Source organism: Schistocerca americana, chromosome 1 (genome assembly GCF_021461395.2).
Source record: "Schistocerca americana isolate TAMUIC-IGC-003095 chromosome 1, iqSchAmer2.1, whole genome shotgun sequence".
Taxonomy (NCBI): Eukaryota; Metazoa; Arthropoda; class Insecta; order Orthoptera; family Acrididae; genus Schistocerca; species Schistocerca americana.
The window spans coordinates 780971470-780994624 of record NC_060119.1 but is presented as its reverse complement, the minus strand read 5'-3'; the positions used below and the strand labels follow the sequence as shown (position 1 = coordinate 780994624).

General features: G+C 38.7%; 1 protein-coding gene across 1 annotated transcript in view; it reads right to left on the bottom strand.

Annotated features, from left to right (window-relative positions):
- Positions 1-22738, bottom strand: part of LOC124612268 (valine--tRNA ligase-like) — a 130017-nt gene extending 107279 nt beyond the window's left edge. The window contains exons 1-4 of the mRNA XM_047140367.1: positions 22451-22738; positions 18473-18674; positions 542-788; positions 241-469 (exon numbers count right to left, since the gene is read on the bottom strand). Of these exons, the coding sequence (XP_046996323.1) occupies positions 241-469; positions 542-788; positions 18473-18674; positions 22451-22589 (817 nt within the window). The 5' untranslated portion in view covers positions 22590-22738. The remainder of the gene's footprint in view (positions 1-240; positions 470-541; positions 789-18472; positions 18675-22450) is intronic.
- Between the last annotated feature and the right edge of the window lie 417 nt (positions 22739-23155).

Sequence of the window (23155 nt, the reverse complement as noted above, 5' to 3'; positions counted from 1 at the left end):
CAGTCTGTTTTTAGTGGCTGGAAACCTTGGTTTTTGTGTGTGTGTGTTTTTCAATAAAGGACTTGTATGTCAAAAACCCACCTTCTGACAGTCTTTTTGTTGTGCCTATCTGCAACTCAGCATCTCCACTGTATGATGAGTACCAACCAATCTTTTCATAATATTGTTGAAGAGTAATTATTCTCTTTTAACATCACTGGAATTTAATCCAGAGCAGTAACTTATGTTAATTCTACGTACCCGTCCCACAAATCTGATATGCAAAGTTATGAAGCACACCAAATTCCACAGGTTCCTCACAGTTGGGAACGATGACCTTAGTTCGCCCTTCTATCAACTGATGATCCACCTCAATATCAGATATTGCTGTCTGTAAACTGCAAGACCAGTTTACTAAGGCTTCATTCCTATATATTAGTCCATTATTGTACAGCTGTATGAAAGCTTCCACAACTGCAGATGACTGTTTCTGTAAAACATCATTAATGTTAAACCTTCACTGGGAGGGAAACAACATACTCCTCTATATTACTACACTTACAGCATCCAGTGTAAAAAATTCACGCGACCAGTCTAATGAAGCGCCAATTTTTTTAAGCTGATGCTTAATTTTCAGTTTCTTCTCATCTTTCCAGAGTGCAACTTCTTCACAAAATCTTTGTCTACCAATATCATGTCTTGATTTCTTTAGATTTTGCCAAAGTATTTTCTCTACCATGACTTGAGTAGCAATTCCTGCATGATCCATTCCTGGAATCCATACAACAGGTCTCCCACTCATTCTGTGCCTATAAGAAAAAGATAATGTGACAACAGAACACGAAAAATAGTACAACATTGTTCTCCGTTAATAATGTGAAAAATCTACTTTATTCTGAACAAAAAAATATGATGCAAATGCAGAATAACATAAAAAGAGAAGAATGTGTTTTAACAAAATACTTGTAAATTCGACAATACAAAATGGTCGCCATAATCGACAAGTCTATTTATGATTGTAATTCAGGTATGAGAAGCAATTACACTTTTAAATGACAATTTTTATTGAGATATGATTTCTTACAGCACAGCTGAACATGTTTTTGGACAAATGAATTTCACCCTTTTTATAAACTGTTGTAGTGTGTAAATCTGAAAATAATCAATGACATGCTGTCTGTAATCAAACAATGGAAAATCCAGGATGGAATGTAGCAATATTATGAAAAGGAAAGTTGTTACTCACCAAATAGAGGAGATGCTGAGTCGCAGATAGGCACAACAAAAAGACTGTCACAATATAAGCTTTTGGCCAATAAGGCCTTTTTTGAAAATAGACAAACCACACACACACACACACACACACACACACACACACACACACAAAAGCTCATGTGCACAAATGCAACTTGCACACACACACACACAACTGCAGCCTCTGGCAGCTGGGGCCACACTTTAAAGTGAGTGAAAGCTTATATTGTGACAGTCTTTTTGTTGTGCCTATCTGCGACTCAGCATCTCTGCTATATGGTGAGTGGCAACTTTTCTTTTCATAATATGGTTACACACCATCAGTAACCATTCAATAATGGATAGAGATGAGAACATAGTAATACAGGAAACAAATCTTAATATTATCCTCAAGGCAGGACCATGCTTTGGGATTCATTTTATCTGTCAGCTGTAGTATTAGAAGAACTATAATCATTAAGTAGGTTTTCATTCATTGCTATTCTGTAAATTATGAGTTTTAGGGCAAAGATCTGACGCATGATAGCATTTCACATGAGTTACATCAGGTTGTAAGGCACTCCTTATTAGCAGATAAGAGCACATTTTACTTTATTTCCAGTTTAGCTATGTATCAGCACTGCAGTACACATGGAGTCAGGAGTGAACGGTAGGTTCACACGCTGGCTAGGAGGGGCCACCTGGCACTTTCAGAGCCAGTGGGATGAGGTGCCAAGGCAATTGCTCATGTCAGCAATGAGATATGTAGGGAAAGTACATTTATTCTGGCGTGAATCAAGTAATTGTTATTAATAAATATTTGCTAACAAAAGTTGCCTTTTGCCTCCTAAGGAGTATATAGGTCATAAGTACTATATTTCAATAATTTTGCAATGCTGGGAAATGTTGGTATTAATAAATGAATAACTTTGGCATATGTATGATCTTATGCAAATATAAAAATTGTATGGACGCCTTTGATCTAGTCATGCAGTAGACCATGCTCTTGGCCATTAATAGATAGCTTATAATCGATGTGAACAAGTTCATTTTACAGAGTTTCTTAAGTGAACATACCATAATGGCATCCCATGTAAAAATTATTTACACAAAAACCTCCTTCGCACTTCATTACTTGAAACATAGACAGTACTGCTGCACTTTCAGAATTTGATGACACTGTGGCAGCTCTGCAAGTGGACATAAAACTACAAGAGCATCTCCACACAACAGGTAGTAAGAATTTCTACGTGGCGGCTCACTAAGTCAGTTCAAGGACAGACTGGCTTAATTATTGCAAAACTGGGGTGGTAAAGTGTGGCCCGTTATACCCCTCATACCACCATCTACAGACTCATTGGCTAATCTGAGACATTTCTGGAGTTTTAGTACGAGTGGATGGTTCTGACAAGATTCAGATCATGCAGATTTGGTGGCAAAGACATCAATGTGAAGTTACTACAATGCTCCTCAAACAACTGTAGCATGAGTATGAACTTGTAACACAGACCGTTCATTCTGAAAGATGCCATCATCATCAGGGAAGACATCAAGCATGTAATGATGTGAATAATGTTCATGGGGGTCACAGCTGTCATGATGTCTTCAATTATCATCACTATGTCCCATGGAAGCCCATGGCAATGTCCCCCTTGGCACAATACTGCTCCAACTGGATGACAGCTTAATCAGACACAACCTCCAACATTGTGTAACAAGAAATATGGTGCATCTGACTAGGCAACACATTCTATTTGATCCACAGTCTAAATTTGATGATCTCAAGCACACTGCAATCATAATTGATTATATGTCACTAGGTCAACACTGGAGCACACAACAGTTGTCTACTGTGTAGCGCTGCGTTCAAGAATGTGTGTTGATTGGTGCACTCAATATACAGTCTGAATAACATTGGGGGTAGGCTACAACCCTGTCCCAACAGAAGCTTCCCCTTCCCCTTTCGCTCCATTTATTTTATTTCTTCTACCTTTTGAGTTTCAAAGTGTGCTTTCAAGTCAACATTGTCAAAAGCCTTTTCTAAATGTAGGCTGCTATAAATTTCAGTTTGTATTTCTTCTACTTACCTTCTGTGACATGTCTTAGGGTCAGCAATGTCTTGCATGTTCCAGCATTTCTCCAAAATCCAAACTCATTTTTGTTATCATCAACACTTACCAGTCTTCCTATTCTTCGGTACATAACTCATTTCAATATTTTGCAAACTTGTGCATTGATAATATTCATGCCTGTCTTCTTTGGAAACACCATTATTACATTTTTACAAGCCAAAGTGCTGTACTGCTTTATCAATCTTTTCTTCGACAATAATGAATGGAGAAATGCCTTTTAACTCACATTAAAGCAAGTTTAATGTGTCACTTCAAACAAAAACATCCTCATGTTTCTTTAGGTATTCAACTTGAAAGAGTTGCTTTGGGAAAGACAAGATCAGAGAGACCTCTAATTTTATGAAACTTTGACTTTAAACAACACTGCAATGGCTGCATTTTTCAAGGGTATATAAACTTTTGTGATGTTTACACCTGATGTGATGCTAAGTCATCTGGACTAACAGACAGAGTGAGTGAGCAAGGTATTTGACAATGTCAGGAATGCTTCCAAACTATCCCCAGCAATTGTGGGATGAAGTGGACCAGATGAGCATTCAGCACATGTTGACTGTAAGTTAAAGTAATGTACAATGGAGGCTATCAAAAGGACCTGAAAATTGATGGTTCAGCACGACATGTAATTTTGCTGATATCAGAAACACTAAACAGTACTCAAGATTACGAAGAAATGCTTCTAGAGAGAAACATTCTTAGTGAGTACAAGTCTTTAGACACATGAAAAGAGTCGTGGAACAGCAGTAAGAGTTGCAACCAAATAATTCCAATGGTGATATGAAGACTCCAATCTGGACAATCAAATGGATGGACAGGCCCAATCCAATTTTTGTGTAACATTCAGGGAATGATAATACCAGTGTGAGACATTTCACTAATAGAGCTGACGTGAAGCATTTCAACTACTGGTTAGAGGTTGCTCAATACTTTGGTTCTGACCACAATGTCTGTCAGAACCATCTACCCCCACACACCATCCAACCACTGCTTTAACACCTCCCTAATGGACCTTCTGGCCAGTTTCTATGTGTAGCCATTCAACATGCCAACAAGTCATCACCTGGTAAAGGTACTAATGAACTCCAGTAAAAGTCTGCCTGCCAATGATCTGTTTCACTATCAGCAATAACCAAATCTTGAAAAAGTGACCCTGAGAATTAACACAACAGGCAAGTCATTGTTTTACCTTTTCTTTGTCGTAGCATGGGATGGAAAGAAATTAACTGTTTGGTAAAGTATGGAGGAAATAAACTACTGGCATATTTTTAGGAAATGAAACAACTGTAATAAATGCAACTGAACTTCATACAGCTGACACATCTAATCCTTTCATTTGTTGCTGATTGTGAATGCAAAAAATATTTCATAATTAATAAATGTAATCAACATTAATTAACTTCACAATGTGGAGGCTCAATGAAACCTATGCTACACATTCTAAGGAAATCACAAACCAAATTTAAAACATGGTTTGCAAGCATACCACATCTAGAAGAAAATAGAGATATTTCTGCCTAACTGTGCATTGTGAATACTAATTCTCTGAGTCATGTATGGTTAATTAATTAATTTATTTATTTACACATCAAGTTCGGTAGTACCAAATTGAGGAGCAAATCTCCAAGGTCATGGAACGTGTCAGTACATGAAATTACAACATAAAAGTAATAACAGATAAAAATAAATGTTCACGAACCCACAAAAAAGTCAGTCCATAAGTTTAAGTAAACACAATCAGCAATACAATAAGAATCATCTTAATTTTTCAAGGAACTCCTCGACAGAATAGATGGAAACTCTTTAGTTTCAATTCGAAAGCGCGTGGATTACTGCTAAGATTTTTTAATTCAAGTGGTAGCTTATTGAAAATGGATGCAGCAGTATACTTCACACCTTTCTGCACAAGAGTTAAGCAAGTCCAGTCCAAATGCAAGTTTGATTTCTGGAACTGTGTGAAAGCTGCTATTCTTGGGAATAAGCTAATATTGTTAACAAGAAATGACAGTAAGGAATATATATATTGAGAGGCCAATGTCAAAATACCCAGACTCGTGAACAGGGGTTGACAAGAGGTTTGTGAACTTACACCACTTATTGCCCAAACCACCCATTTCTGAGCCAAAAATATCCTTTTAGAGTGGGAAGAGTTACCCCAAAATATAATACCATATGACAGAAGTGAATAAAAATAAGCAAACTAGACCAATTTTCATGTCAAATGATCACTCACTTCAGATACCATTCAAATAATAAAAATGGCAGCATTAAGTCTTTGAACAAGATCCTGAATGTGGGCTTTCCACGACAGCTTACTATCTTTCTGAACACCCAGAAATTTGAACTATTCAGTTTCACTAATCATATACACATTATGTAAAATTAAAACTTTGGGTTTTGTTGAGCTGTCTGTTAGAAACCGTAAAAACTGGGTCTTACTGTGATTTAGTGTTAGTTTATTTTTTACAATCCATGAACTTAGGTCAAGTACTGCATTATTTGAAACCGAGCCAATGTTGCACACAACATCCTTTACTACCAAGCTAGTGTCATCAGCAAACAGAAACATTTTAGAGTTACCCGTAATACTAGAGGGCATATCATTTATATAAATAAGGACAGGAGTGGCCCCAACACTGATCCTTGGGGCACCCCCCCCCCTCCCCTCCCACTTGACTGTACCCCACTAACACCCCAAATCATAGCCATTCTGAACATTGTGAATAATGACCTTTTGCTGTCTGTTGCTAGAGTAAGAGGTGAACCAACTGTGAGCTATTCCCCATATTCCGTAATAGTCCAACTTCTGAAGGAATATTTTGCGATCAAAACAATCAGTTCAAAAAATAAGCTAGCATTTGAAACCTTTTGTTTAACCCATCCAGATCCTCACAGAGAAAAGAGAATAAAGCATTTTCAGCTATTAAATGGCTTATAAATCCGAACTGTGCATTTAATAGCAAATCATGTGATATAAAATGATCAATTATACTTACATACACAGCCTTTTCACTAAATTTTGCAAACACTGATGGCATAGAAATAGGTCTAAAATTATCTACATTATCCCTTTCTCCCTTTTTATAAAGCGGCTTTACTACCGACTACTTTAATTGTGCAGGAAACTGACCATTCCTAAAGGAAAAATTACAATTATGGCTAAATACAGGGCTAACATGTGCAGCACAGTTCTTTAATATTCTGCTAGGCACTCCATCATATCCAAGATAGTCCTTAGTCTCCAGTGATTTAATTATTAACTGAATCTCCCTCTTTTCTGTATCACAGAGGAGTATTTCAGACATCAATCTCGGAAACGCATTTGCCAAGAAAGTCATATGATTCACTGTAGAAACTAAATTTTTATTTAATTCACCAGCAATGCTCAGAAAAGATTGTTAAATACTGTATGTATATCTGATTTATCAGTAACAGAAATATTTTTACTGCGAACTGACTTTATATCATCGACCTTGTGCTGCTGACCAGACACATCCTTCACAAATGACCATATGGTTTTAATTTTATCCTGTGAATTAGCTATTCTATTTGCATACCACATACTCTTTGCCTTCTTAATAACATTTTAAGCACCTTACAATACTGTTTGTAATGGGCTACTGGAGCTTGATTGACTACTTCTAACACTTTGATATAATTCCCGCTTTGTTCTAAAAGATATCCTTATCCCACTTGTCAGCCACCTGGGCTGTCTATTATTGCTAGTACCCCATTTAGAAAGTTCATGTAAAGCAACTCTCAAAGAGCATGAGAAATGTGTTAAGGAAAGCATTATATTTATCATCTATGTTATTGGCACTATAAACACCTGCCACTCTTGTTTCTTGACAAGGTTTAAAAAGCTCTCTATTGCTGTTGGATTAACTTTCCTACATAGTTTGTAATTAAATGTGACATTTATTTGAGTACTAAAGTCTCTTAGTGTTAAAATTTGTGCATCATGGTCTGAAAGGCCAATCACCCTTTTACTAGCAGAATTCCCATCTAGTACTGAAGAATGAATAAAAATATTGTCTATGGCTGTGCTACTGTTCTCCTGCACCCTAGTTGAAAAAAACACAGTCTGAACCAGATCATATGAATTTAGGAGATCTACCAACATCCTTTTTCTTGCACCATCACCTACAAAATTTATATTGAAGTCACCAAATATAACTAATTTCTGGTACTTCCTACAAAGTGAATCAAGAACCCTCTCTAGCTTGAGCAGAAATGCTCAAGTTGGAGTTAGGGGACCTATAAACAATAACAATTAGAAGTTTAGTTTCACTAAATTCAACTGCCTCTGCACAACATTCAAATAGCATTCATGTCACAACAGTGTGATACTGAATTAAAAAGACAGGCATCAGACTAGCAAGACTATACATGATTTCTACGAAGCTTTAATCTGAAAACATTTCCTAAGACTTCATAGACTTTTTGGATCAACACTCAATGTTAATAGTTCTTTTCTCTTGTGAAATTGTGTAAACCAAGACCGATATCCTCCTTTACAAATTACATATGAAATATGTAGTTCACTAATTAGTTATGTGTACATAGATCATATTCACAGTAAATGTTTTGATGTACACTCATGCTCATAAATTAAGAATAATGCTGATAAATGGTGAAAAACACTCTGGTGGGCAGTTCGCAGGCTTAAATCACCTCGGGGTATGACCATGTGGTGCATTTGACCTGCGGTCGTTGCACAGTGGTGCTGGCAGCAGTCCACATATGCAGAGGGTGTTGGTGCAAGTCAGAGTACGGTGCAGCGAGTGAGTGCGCAGACGTTTTCAGACATGCTAATGGTGAGTGTGTGTTGAAAATGGCTCAAAGAACACATATTGATGATGTTATGAGGGGTAGAATACTAGGCGACTGGAGGCTGGTCAAACACAGCAGGTTGTAGCACGGGCCCTCCATGTGCCACAAAGTGTGATCTCAAGATTATGGCAATGATTCCAACAGACAGGAAATGTGTCCAGGAGCTACAGTACGGGATGTCCACAGTGTGCAACACCACAAGAAGACCGATATCTCAGTATCAGAGCGTACAGACGGCCACGGAGTACTGTAGGTAGCCTTGCTGGAGACCTTACTGGAACTGTTGTCTTCAGACACACAGTCTACAGACGACTGAACAGATGTGGTTTATTCTCCCAGAGACCTGCAAGGTGCATTTCACTGACCCCTGTCACAGGATAGCCCGTAAAGCCTGGTGTCAAGAACACAGTACGTGGCCATTGGAACAGTGGTCCCAGGTTATGTTCACGGACGAGTCCAGGTATAGACTGAACTGTGATCCTTGCCAGGTTTTCATCTGGCGTGAACCAGGAACCAGATACTAACCCCTTAATGTCCTTGAAGGGGACCTGTATGGAGGTTATGGTTTGATAGTGTGGGGTGGGGTTATGATTGGTGCATGTACACCCCTGCATGTCCTTGACAGAGAAACTGTAACAGATCAGGTATATCGAAACGTCATTTTGCACCAATATGTCTGTCTTTTCAGGGGTGCAGTGGGTCCCACCTTCCTACTGATGGCTGATAATGCACGGCCCCACTGAGCTGCCATTGTGGAGGAGTGCCTTGAAACAGAAGATATCAGGCGAATGGAGTGGCCTGCCTGTTCTCCGGACCTAAACTCCATCGAGCAAGTCTGGGATGCTCTCGGTTGACGTATCGCTGCACGTCTTCAAACCCCTAGGACACTTCATGAGCTCCGACAGGCACTGGTGCAAGAATGGGAAGCTATACCCCAGCAGCTGCTTGACCATCTGGTCCCGAGTATGCCAACCCATTGTGCAGCCTGTGTAAGTGTACGTGGTGAACATATCCCACACTGATGTTGGGGTACACGTGCAGGAAACAGTGCCATATTGTAGCACTTGTGTTTCGGGGTGGTTTTCTTAACTTATCACCAATACCGTGGACTTACAGATCAGTGTCGTGTGTGTCCCCTATATGCCTATGGTATTAGCGCCAGTTTTGTATAGTGCCATGTTGTTTGCCACCACATTCTGCAATCTCAGACGAATCCTTTTCCAAGCTAGAGCAGACAAACACACATACATCGATCCTCTCACAGTAACACGGGTACTGCTACATTCTGAGAGCTGGATACACAATACCAAAACCGCAGTTCCGCAGGTTGACTGGGATGAGACATTGTACTAAGTGAAGTGGGGGGGAGGGGGAGGGGGGGGAGGTGCGGGACAAGGCAGGGAGAATGAGTCAGCATTGGGGAAGGGAGGCAGGATATTAATGCAGCACAGAAAGGTAGGAGATGGACAGGACAAGAACACTAAACACGAGCACTGGCACGGTGAGTTTGTGCAGCACATGACAATGACTACGTGGAAGAGTGAACTGTGAGGAAGTGGCAGAACAGAGGAAGGGGAGACTGTAGAGGCAAGTGTGTGGGCACAGGCTGAGTGAAGAAGGGGTTCTGGGACATGGTGGTAGCAGGTGTGGGAAGAAGGGCTAGCAAAGGTTTGAGGCCAAAATTACAGGAATGAAAGATGTGTCGCAAAGACATCTCCCATCTACATAGTTTAAAAATGCTCATGTTGGGGGGAAGGATACATATAGCACAAACTGTGAAGCAGGCATTGAAATTGAGCATTTTGGACTCAGCAGCACGTTCTGGCACTGGTTAGTCAACTCTGCTCTATGCTACAGTTTGGCGGTGACTATTCATTCAAGTGGATAGCTGGCTAGTGGTCATGTCCACAAAGAATGTTGTGCAGAAACTGAATTAGAGCTCCCTTTCTCACATTCCAGTTGACACAACGCTTCACAACTATCAACCTGGGTTACTGCAGCCCCTGCTTGTGTATTCAGCCAGCCAGCACAACACAGCTTTAAAGAGGTGTGTGTGTGTGTGTGTGTGTGTGTGTGTGTGTGTGTGTGTGTGTGTGTGTGTGTGTGTGTATACATGGTGTAGCAGTTGTTAAGGGGAAATATCTTTAATCTTTATTTGAAAATGCTTCTGCTACCTGTCAGATGTTTTCTTTCTGTGGGTAGATTGTGGTTCAAATGGCTCTGAGCACTATGGGACTTAACATCTGAGGTCATCATCCCCTAGAACTTAGAACTACTTAAACCTAACCAACCTAAGGACATCACACACATCCACGCCCGAGGTAGGATTCGAACCCGCGACCACAGAAGTCGCGCGTTTCCGGACCAAAGTGCCTAGAACAGCTCAGTCACAGCGGCAGGCTGGGTAGATTGTGAACACATTTTCCAGATGCCAATTTCACATATTTCTGTGTCAAAGATGAATCTAAGTTGTGCTTATAAATGATCCCAAGCAATGAAGGTACTGCACAGAAAAGACAAAAGTATGTTTTAAGTAGGAAGGAGGAGACTGGTGTTTAACACCCCGTCAACAATGAAGTAATTAGAGATGCAGCACAAGCTCGAATTAGGGAAGGATGGGGAAGGAAATCGGCCATGCGCTTTCAAAGGAACCATCCCAGAATTTGCCTGAAGCAATTTAGGGAAATCACAGAAAATCTAAATCATGATGGCCGGATGTGAGGATTGAACCGTCTTCCTCCCAAACACAAGTCCAGTGTGCTAACCACTGTGCCACCTCGCTCAGCAAAAGTGCATTATAGAAAGTTGTAATGCATAATGTTGTGTGTTTACATTGTGTCTTGATTCCTCAGTGCTGCATTGCAATTTGCTGATTGTTACATATAGTGATCACTGATTAGCATACTCATCTAATTTGTAGTTGCATTCATTTTATCCCATTACTACTTGTGATCATTTTTACAGATTATAATCTACTTACAATTAAGGTCATTGTAACGATCTTCTTCATTAAATGTTGAACATGCCTGATTTACATTTCTGTCACATTATTTGTGATTCCTTTCATTTTCGTATCCTGAAATGCTCTCCAAAATATTTGTTTATTTATTACATATTAAACCTTTCATTTATGACACCACTGTGCACGACACAATGTGGTTCGGTCCACAGTTTGCCACAGGACACATCCTGGTTACCTGACGACAATATCACTGCATCCTATACTTTCTAGAAGCAAATGCCCCCTTCCCAGCACTCAGACAGCCCAGTCAAACAACAGAATCTTGCTGATCTATAGACTGTCAGCATGAATGGCAATGCTGCAAACAAATTGCAGTTTTTTACATTAAAAAATCCTCTGATACATTTTCAAGGGTTTGCAGTTTTCCTTATTGACAAAACCTTCAACAGAGCGAATTCCAAAGTCTGGTAACATGCATTTTATAATTAGTCTGCATTTCAGCTCATATTTCACTATTTCTACTGCAAATGGACTGGACATTACTCAAAAGCACAGAACTAACCCAAAGTAAAAAACAAGCAACAACCAAGTGCACCAATCTTCACAACACAATGATATCCATCAAGATATTTATTCCAATCGAGGCCTGTAACACGTCTACAGATAAACTTGTCCAGCTGTTTGTCGCCTCACTTACAGTCTGGCCAGACTGCCGTTTTTGTTGGAATTGCTCTGAATACAGATTTTTCTGCTGAACTACTGCAGATTTAAATTAACTGAAAAATCTTAGTTTGCAGCTTCTGTATGGGATAATCAGAAGGAATAACAATATAAAAATATTACACAAAAGGTCTTGTTATATGCTACATCTATGCCATAAAGACACAGTTTCTCCTCCACAAATGGAACATATCTCCATAATCTACAAATCCCATGCAGTAACAAGTTTGAGAAGTGGGAAACAATTTGGGGGAAGGGCAGGAGAGGGGGGGGGCAGGAGGTGGGGGGAAGGACCTTGTATGAAGTCTCTGTTTTAGGTGAGTTGTGAAAATCCATGTATTCTTAGCAGAGGACCTGTCATTTCTCCCAATGTCAAATCAGTGCTTTGTGCTATAAAATATATTCTTTTAGCTTAAGAATTGAGTTTCTATGATGGCTCTGCACATAATCGCACTATCAAACATGAAAACTGTTTTTCCATTCGGGCGACATAGATTTCTCTCAGTTTATTTTGCAATGATGTGGGTAGAAAACAATTCAGTCCATATGAGGAGAAAAAAAAAGGTAAAAGGCTGAAGCCAACAAACCTAGCATTACTAACTCCTGCCATTAGCTTAGTTATGTGACTCTGTTCTAATATAAAGGTCCTGATTTCTGTATGGAATGCAAAGAGTAACAATTCCCCATTAGTGATCCCATGCTCGTACTATTATTATTTCTTTCTTTTCTCAGACATTAAGTCTGGTCAAAAATGGAAAGTGACGCGGACCTTGATCAAGCGTGACTTCCTTTTAACTGTACGGTATATGTTATATTGCATTTAGGAACTTTCGGGTAATTGAACATGTATCAATAATTACGGATTTCTGTAGTTGTATATATAAGTTTGGATGTAGCTGTATTGCATTGATGTACTGGTGGATATTGTGTGGTATGACTCCTGTAGTTGATAGTATAATTGGTATAATGTCAACTTTATTCTGATGCCACATGTCTCTGGCTTCCTCAGCCAGTTGGGTGTATTTTTCAATTTTTTCTCCTGTTTTCTTTTGTATATTTGTTGTATTAGGTATGGATATTTTGATTAGTTGTGTTAATTTCTTCTTTTTATTGGTGAGTATGATGTCAGGTTTGTTATGTGGTGTTGTTTTATCTGTTATAATGGTTCTGTTCCAGTATAATTTGTATTCATCATTCTCCAGTACATTTTGTGGTGCATACTTGTATGTGGGAACGTGTTGTTTTGAAAAGTTTATGTTGTAAGCCAAGCTGTTGATGTATTATTTTTGCTACATTGTCATGTCTTCTGGGGTATTCTGTATTTGCTAGTATTGTACACCCGCTTGTGATGTGATCTACTGTTTCTATTTGTTGTTTGCAAAGTCTGCATTTATCTGTTGTGGTACTGGGATCTTTAATAATATGCTTACTGTAATATCTGGTGTTTATTGTTTGATCCTGTATTGCAATCATGAATCCTTCCATCTCACTGTATATATTGCCTTTTCTTAGCCATGTGTTGGATGCGTCTTGATTGATGTGTGGCTGTGTTAGATGATACGGGTGCTTGCCATGTAGTGTTTTCTTTTTCCAATTTACTTTCTTCGTATCTGTTGATGTTGTGTGATCTAATGGGTTGTAGAAGCGGTTATGAAATTGCAGTGGTGTAGCCGATGTATTTATATGAGTGATTGCTTTGTGTATTTTGCTAGTTTCTGCTCGCTCTAGAAAGAATTTTCTTAAATTGTCTACCTGTCCATAATGTAGGTTTTTTATGTCGATAAATCCCCTTCCTCCTTCCTTTCTGCTTAATGTGAATCTTTCAGTTGCTGAATGTATGTGATGTATTCTATATTTGTGGCATTGTGATCGTGTAAGTGTATTGAATGCTTCTAGGTCTGTGTTACTCCATTTCACTACTCCAAATGAGTAGGTCAATATTGCTATAGCATAAGTATTTATAGCTTTTGACTTGTTTCTTGCTGTCAATTCTGTTTTCAGTATTTTTGTTAGTCTTTGTCTATATTTTTCTTTTAGTTCTTCTTTAATATTTGTATTACCTATTCCTATTTTTTGTCTGTATCCTAGATATTTATAGGCATCTGTTTTTTCCATCGCTTCTATGCAGTCGCTGTGGTTATCCAATATGTTTAGTGTGTTTTCCCTTGACTACGCTATTTTTCTTACATTTGTCTGTTCCAAAAGCCATATTTATATCATTGCTGAATACTTCCGTTATCTTTAGTAATTGGTTGAGTCGTTGATTTGTTGCTGCCAGCAGTTTTAGATCATCCATGTATAGCAAATGTGTGATTTTGTGTGGGTATGTTCCAGTAATATTGTATCCATAATTTGTATTATTTAGCATGTTGGATAGTGGGTTCAGAGCAAGGCAGAACCAGAAAGGACTTAATGAGATTATTATTATTATTAGTAGTAGTAGTAGTAGTAGTAGTAGTAGTAGTAGTAGTGAATTCAGATTAAAATACACGAGAAACTGTTGTTGACTGAATATCTATCGCATAGGGTCATTCAAGAAATGAGAACTTCTGAAACTTGTGCTGTATAGAAACCAGCTCACACCATCTTGCCAGATAGTTAACATGTATACTTGGGGTAGCGGCAAGGTGCTTGTCCTATGAAAGCTTTTTGATAAATGCTTGAAAAGGTAAACAACAACAGTCAGTTTGTTGACAACCTGTGGGTGCTGCACAAAGCCCTTTTGTGTCTTAATGGATTTGTTAATGAACAAAATGCTCATTACTGGGCAGAAGAAAACCTAACTCAGCTGCATCTATGTCCATTACACAGCACCAAGGTTACAGTGTGGTGTGCTGTATCAACATAGGGCACAATAGGCACTTATTTTTTTGAGGACAAGAATAGCCTTGCAACTACAGTCACACTGGATAGTTATGTCGTCATGCTTTAAACACTGTTGCACAAAACCTAGACATTTACACTAATTACTGACAATGGATGTTTCAGCACAATGGATCAACTTGTCACACAGCATGAATATTGATGGCTGCTGCACTCCAACTGTTCAGAAACTGTACAATTTTAAAAAATCGGGCCATTTATGGGCTCCAAGATCCCCTGAACTGCCAATGTGTGGCTTCTTCTTGTGGTGTAACCCTAACCCTTACACAGACGCATTTTTTGTAGCAATTTACCGAAGATATTTTGTTTGCTATAGTATTAGAACATTGATCAACTGACTATATTTATTTTTTGATAATTTTATTTTTGTGATTTAGGACCAAAAACTGTGGTAGTACATATATCACCATGACACCTTTGTGAGCTATTAAAGCTATGATGGTAAATGTATTTCCCACTTCCCTTTTGTGAGCTGTTGTGTGTTACCATTACACATAAAAAATAATAAATAGTGTTTTTCATTTTATATGTGTTTTCTTTTACTTTATTTAAAAAATAATTACATTTCAAGTTTACAAGTGGTTTATATTCAGCATGATCAATTTAATGCTCATTTACAAGCAATATTTCTTTCTCAAACAAATGTTCAAATGGCTGTCACAATGGCTCTTTATTTTCCATGAAACTGCCACAAAAATAGTTCAATACACAGGGACACTTTTTAGGAGCAGCAAACGTATTTTATTCTCTTGTCTTTAACTTTCTTAGAACACTTTCAGAACTGTCTGTATGTTTTTCCCAAAATAGGCATGTGATCTCCTACTTTCGCCAGTCAAACATCATCTGGTACAGTGTTCATTTTTGTTAGCAGGGTTACTGGGCAGCCTTTCTTTGTGCACGATGTGAACCCATCTATTAACTGTTTTGTGAAAAGTTCACTTGATTTTCATGTCCTTCTTGTCCTGTATCAGTTTTTGTACAATAGAAATGCACTTACAATCATCATGTCTAGTAGGAAGTAGAGAATCCAATGCAACCTCTTAAGAGAATGTTGCATAATGGTCTCTAAATTGATTGAAGTGATCTACGCCTTCCATTACATTATTGAATGTTGCTACAGCTTTTGGACAAGTAATATTGTTTGCGGTACCATACTTATTCTTCCTTGAGACAAATCTGGTGTCTCTAGGGTTATCCAAAGTTGTCAGAATAGCGACAGGTTTTATGTCCATCCATTTTATAGTTGCAATACCACATTTGCACTGGAACTGGAATTCTCCTCTTTTCATGGTTCATTTATCTTTAATCATTGGAGGTGGCCCCTTCTGGTTTGTTCTTACAATGCCTACAGAATATATGCCATTGTTCAACAACATTTGCGCTAAATTCATAGTGGTGTAGAAGTTGTCAAATGTTACCACAATGTTATTGTGTTTCAGGTCTTCGATTAGGCTAATGACAACACACTCTCCCTGAGAATTTTCTCTAGATCCATGGTCTGGTTTTCCTGTGTTAATATCAAATTTTGTGACATAGCCTGTTGTTGGGCCTGCTAAACACCACGTCTTGTATCCTTGTTTGACTGGTTTCAAAGGTATGTACCACTTGAACGATGTCCTTCCATTGAAAGGTATCTTGCTTTCATCCACAACCAATAATTCACTGGCAATGTAAGGCTTACGAACTGTGTTGTTCAGAAAGATTATCGGAGATCTGACCTTATGAAGTTTATCATTGTTCGGATGCCCTCTTGGAGGATTCTGCATATTGTCATTTATGTGAATATTTTCACACAAATTTCTGAAACGTTCAGAGTCACAGGTTGCAATATATAAGGCTGACCTAAAGCAGGTTCTGAACTCCAGTAGTCATCATTCTTCACAACACAATGATACCCATCAAGATATTCATTCCAATCCAGACCTGTAACTTGTCTATAGGTAAACTTATCCAGTTGTTTGTCACCTTTTTTGTTTGAATTGCTCTGAATCAGATTTGTCTGCTGAACCACATGCTCTAACATCTGAGTCGCAAATAAAGAAGGGAAGGAGTCTTTCTCGGTGCTGTGTCAATGGGTGGTCGACAACTGGTTCTTGTTATGTAAGAACATCAAGCAAGGCAAAAACAGCAGTGTTATTAGATCATTCGTCTTCTATCAATGGCTCTTCTTCTGCACCTATGGTACCATCAGCAGAAGAGCACAAGAACCACTTACTCTATTATTGATATCGGGCTGTGGAACCAAACACGGATCAGGGTCCTGCACAATGTCTAAATCGAATTCATCTTCTGTAGCTCTATCACTTTCTGTTTTAGAGTCCTCAGGATCGCTAGGTAGTGCAAACAAAAACTACAGTGCTTCTTCTGGTGTGTATTTCTTTGCATAGACATAATTCTTTGACTTTTTCTAAAAAACTGAACAACAGTGAAACAAACCATAAATGATAAACTAATTTTCAAATTATATTTGTTACCAATATTAAAGTTTACTTACCACAATGTCAAAACAAATCCCAGAAATTTTTGACACTACCATAACCACGAAATAAGACTTGATATTACAAATTCACTGTCCAAATAACATCAGGCTACAGACAGAAGTCCTCCTTTACCACTGAGTAAAGGAACTACCACTGAACTCAAAATAGCACAAAAAATTTGTTTCTGGACACATTTGGGGCAGTGCTCATGAGATGCAGACTGTCACTGTTAGAGATGAGTTTAGCACTAAGCCCATGTTGTGTCAAGATTCACTGTAGAGATGGATACATTTATCAGAATACACTAACAGATATTAATATCTAGCTGCTATTTTTATTTGTAGTTTTCAAATTATATTTGTTACCAATATTAAAGTTTACTTACCACAATGTCAAAACAAATCCCAGAAATTTTTGACACTACCATAACCACGAAATAAGACTTGATATTACAAATTCACTGTCCAAATAACATCAGGCTACAGACAGAAGTCCTCCTTTACCACTGAGTAAAGGAACTACCACTGAACTCAAAATAGCACAAAAAATTTGTTTCTGGACACATTTGGGGCAGTGCTCATGAGATGCAGACTGTCACTGTTAGAGATGAGTTTAGCACTAAGCCCATGTTGTGTCAAGATTCACTGTAGAGATGGATACATTTATCAGAATACACTAACAGATATTAATATCTAGCTGCTATTTTTATTTGTAGTTTTCAATATTTTGCAGATTAACATAATAAATCTGGAAAGATAACACTCCATTAGCCTTATTATTATAGAATGTCATTTTATGACGACATATTTTTCTGTAATATTTATTCCTATCCTTTTCAATCCATCATTTTTTCTGCAAGTCTTCATTTTTTCCTTCAACTTCTTATGAATTTACATTCTTCTTGACTATAAAAATTCTTCTTTTGACTTTTTTGTCCTGTTACCCTTCTACTCATTCTTCAACCTCTCCCATTTACGTTTTTTGGTTAATTTTTCTGCTTTCCCTGCTTACACTCGCTCACTCTGTCAATTTTTATTAACGGACATTATTTTTCTGCTACTACCTATTATGAACAGCCATTATGTTGAACCTCATATATTCCTTCATTTAATTAATTTTCAATGGCAGCAAGTGATTCATATTTTAAGTTTATAATTAACAACAGCACCAGTAATAAGACTTCATGATGAGCCCACAGCTCTATCGATGTAATATACCAATAATCTCAAAAATAAACAGGTTCAGTAAGCACTTACCACCTGGCAAAAACATCTTGTACAGTTGTTGTTAGAACATGACCAAGATGTAGAGTTCCAGTTACATTTGGAGGTGGTAAAAGAATACTGAATGGCACACGAGGAGTTTCCACTAACGAGAAACAGTTATGTTTCATCCACCAATCGTATCGACCAGTTTCCACATCTTTGGGATTATATTTAGATGGAAAATCACCAGTGGCTGCAACATCAAACAATAATTTCTTCTTTCTATTCACAGAGAAATAATTTTCTAAATTCTAGGCAAGAGGTAATTTCAAAATACAATAATTCTAAACATATCAAAATGTGTGTGGAAATTAATTAAAATTACAAAAAACATGTAAAAAATACATGCTTGTGGACAGCAGCCACCGATGCGCTAAGTGAAGAAGAAGAAGATAGGTTAAAAATGTGTATGTTGTACTTATGTGTTCAGCCACATGTTTGTCTCCACTTTATGCACAATATTTTCACAGTCATCAAAATATTGTGCATAAAATGGAAATGACAACTCAGATTAATGCCCACAAGAAAACTGTTAATCAGTCACACATAGAAAACCTGAGAGTTCAAGTGTGAATTTGTTTAAGAGTAATTTGAAGGAAGGTTGTAAGACACTGAGCATGAGGACTGTTCAAAGAGGATGCAAAAAGGCATGAGACTTTGCCTTATCATAGGAAATAACAAAGCATTTGCCTGAAGTGGTTTCTGAAAACTATAGAAATCCTAATTCACATTTATATAGTGAGGAAAATTCTGCTGGACTGTGAATACTTAAGGATAAAGGAGACCACTTACAGAATGGTAGATGCTCTGGGATGTCGAAAGGCACACACAATGGAAAAAGAAAATTTGTTGCCAGGTGCGGTGGGTAGAGAGAGGAGCAAGAGGCAGGAAGAAGGGTTGGGGGCATGTAGCTTGCAGCTTGGTGGGAGGCAGTAGGTTTTCTGGCTAGGCATGTGGGAAGGAGGGGTGGCAGGTGCATGGGGTACACAAGTACCAGTGCCAGGGGGGGCGGCACATGATGAAGGTCATTTGGAATTGTGGATTGGGAGGGGCCGGACAGGAAAGAGGAAGGGGAAACTGTTGGCTAGAGGGTGTGGGGCATCTTGGGTTAACGTACATTGCGGCAAGGAGGGTTAAGACAGCAAAAGTTGTGTTGTAGGCTGAATCCCATCTGCGAAATTAAGAAAAGCTGGTGATGGAAGGAAGGATCCAGATGGCCTGAGTTGTGAAGCAGCCAATGAACTTGAGCAAGTTGTGCTCAACTGCATGTCATGCCACTGAGTGGTCATCTCTGTTCTCGAGTACAATTTGGCAGTGGCCATTCATTCTAATGGTTACCTGGTTGGTTGTCATACCAACATAAAAAGCTCTGCAGTGATTGCAGCACAGCTAGTATATGACATGACTACTTTCACATGTCGCCCTGCCTCTGATGGGATAGGATAAGCCTGTGACAGAACTAGAGTAGGAAGTGCTGGTCGGGTGGACTGGGCAGGTCTTGTTCCTGGGTCTTTCATAGGGATAGTATATGTCTGACAAGGGGTTGGGAGTGGCTTAGGGATGAACCAGAATGTTGTGTAGGTTGGACATCAGAATAACACATTTGGGAGGGAGGAGGAGGGGGGGGGGGGGGGAGGGAAGGACCTTAAGCAGGATGCCCCTTATTTTTGGGCATGATGACAAATAATCAAAGCCCAGATGAAGGATACGGTTTGGTTATTGGAGTCCAGGCTGATATCAGGTACTGATTTTTGGGGTGGTGGGAGGATTAGAGGTGTGTGAGGATATGGCATGGGAACTCTGTCTGTGGACTAGGCTTGGGGGACAGTGCCTGTCTGTGAAGGCCCTAGCGAGACCTTCAGCCTACAGGGTGAGGGTCTTCTCATCACTGCAAATATGCCATCCAGAGGTAGCCAGGCTCTACAGGAGCAATATTCCCCCCCCCCTCCCCCGAGAAAGGAGTGACAGATGTCAAAATGCAGGCACTGATGGTACTGGTGACATTTTGACAGCTGTCATCCCTTCCACCCCTCCACCATTTGATGCGGCAGTGACTAACACTACTAGGGAAGATTATGATGAATGTCCGTACCTCCAACTGAAGAGACTGTTGGAGTTTTTTTATAAGATGGGTATTACTCTGCTTTTGCCTAAGGCTGCAGCCTGACCCTTCTGTGCTCTGTTGTTTTTTTCTATTTGAATGTCAGTGAGGAATCCTTTAACTTTGTTTAGGCCTACTTCAAAAATTATAGTTGTCTTCAATAATACAAATATGAAAGGAAAGTCTCAGGGCACAGCCTCAATTACCTAAATACCTCTAATAACATGTGCAGCTGCCTGCTCGTCCAGGATGTATAACATCAAGTGTATCACCTATGCACTAATTCACACCATGAGCACATACTTTACACTGAGAATGAGACTGAATTTTGAATAGAGGTTGCCCTTTCCTCAAGACTATCCAAATCAACAAGAAGTGCATCACCAGAGCTCAAGATTATTTGTTTTTAGCTATCAGTCTTCTGACAGAACTGATGCCTGTCACCATCACCAGAGCTCAAGATTATTTGCTTTTACTTATCAGTCTTCTGACAGATCTGATGCCTGTCACCACAAATTGCTTTCCCAAGCCAGTCTCTTCATCACAGAGTAGCACTTGCACCTTATGTCCCCAACTACTGCTCTGCTGTGCATGACAATTCTTTTATTCTACAACTCTCTCTTGCACCACAGTAGCTCTTCACAGATGTCTACACATGCCTCTTCTCCTAGTCAGTATTTTCCAAATAAGTTATTCATTTCTTCCTCAATTCTGAGGAAGACTTCCTCATTTCTTACTGGTGACTGTTCAGAATAAAAATATATGTACAGGTTTTCATAACTGGTAGTGTCAATTGGCACTTTTATGCTCAGCCAGCATGTGCTATTCCCATGTAAAGTGTACTGATGGGTTTTATGTTTCACCCAGGGTGTGTATTATTGTACCACATAAAAAACATTGTTTCTCACCATTCAGCAAGTACTGGCAATTGAACCTACTTCTTTCTAAATGTAAGAATCTACTATTCTTCCATCATTTCTTTCCATTTACATCTAAAGTACACAATTATTTTGATATTTTTGCATAATCTTGCAGCAAATAGCACCCTGTGGTATCCCAAAATATACCGGGTTTAGCCCTAGATTACTAAACACTCTTTAAATTTCCTTTTACAGCAGAGTATAAAAACAAGGTATTTTGTACTTAATTTGGTATGAAATATACCACTGGTGATGTAATAACTATAATTAACTAATGCTTAATCTCTAAAATGTGACTTCCATTGAATAAATCTGTAGCAGTAAAATTTATGACGGTTTAGTAGCAATGTAACATTGGGTTAAGACAGATAGGGTTAAGCAAGACTGGGGTTACTAAGTAAATTTCGAGGACGTATCATAAATGTCAGTGTAAATAGATTAGCACTGGTGATATGTTGTTAGGACACTTTACATAAACAGCTAATTGTGGCTGTTAATATGTAACTTGCTTCACATTCCTGATGGCTCCCTTTCATGTTGGTATTTAAGGATCACGAATGTGTGAATGAGCAAGTTTACATATGTAAAGACTTCACTGAACGCCGCATCAAGCATAATCGATCAGATTTTTGATGCTTTAATATTTTTCCTGTATTGCGTGTGTCTATATTTATATTTTGCAAGCCACTGTAAAGCGCATGGCAGACTAATTACGACGACCCCAAGTCACAATGTTGTATCGTATCGAAAATAGACTCCTAAAGTAACTGGATGTCTCTACCCTCCAGCGTCTAAACAGTCTTAAACTTCCGCTAAAAATGGATAGATGGTTACTTGGTGCAACGATAGTGTGAAAAATGCACTAATGAAACATTTAGCCCTACGTAGTGGCCATAAATTAACAGTTCCTCCTTTCATTTAACCGCACGATTAATAAGTACAGTTTACCTGCATGCGCATTTCGTCTTGTTTCTGTAGTGGTTAGTTGCCGAAAACTAATGGAAGGTACAAAAGAGGGTTGTACATCCTTAAAAAGAGTTCCAAGATAACATCGAGAAAACTGCAGACATCTATCTGCACTACCCATAGTATATCAAAATGTCATCTACTTAGTACCATACTGCATTAATATCAACTACGCCAATCCAAATGCAGTTGTTTCCTATTCATACCACGACCACAACATTATTGACTGCTAGCGCAAGCACATCTGTTCGTAGCGCGTCTGCTTTTAATATTTATATTTAGCAATCACTGGTGACCAAAGATACTGTACATGACTGTTTTATGATTTATGCAGGGATCATCTCACAATACTTAAGAATTTCTCATAATTCAAAGAAAATAAGTAGCTGAACACAAACATATACATGCACGCCCGCACACAGAATTTATAAGAAGGAAGAACGCTTTTATGAGGGTAGGACAGGTGGTCGCCCATCGCAGTACTTGCCCGAAATTCTTTAGGAAAACCGCGGAAAACATAAATCAGAGTGGCCGGATAGAGCCAACTACTTCATCATGAATATAAGATCAGTGCACTTCACTGCCTCAAGGCCAATGTACAGTAACTTTAAATTAACTGTCACATCATGTCACGTCACGTCACGTAAAACAGCCCACAAAGGATTCCAAATGGCGTCATTCACACTG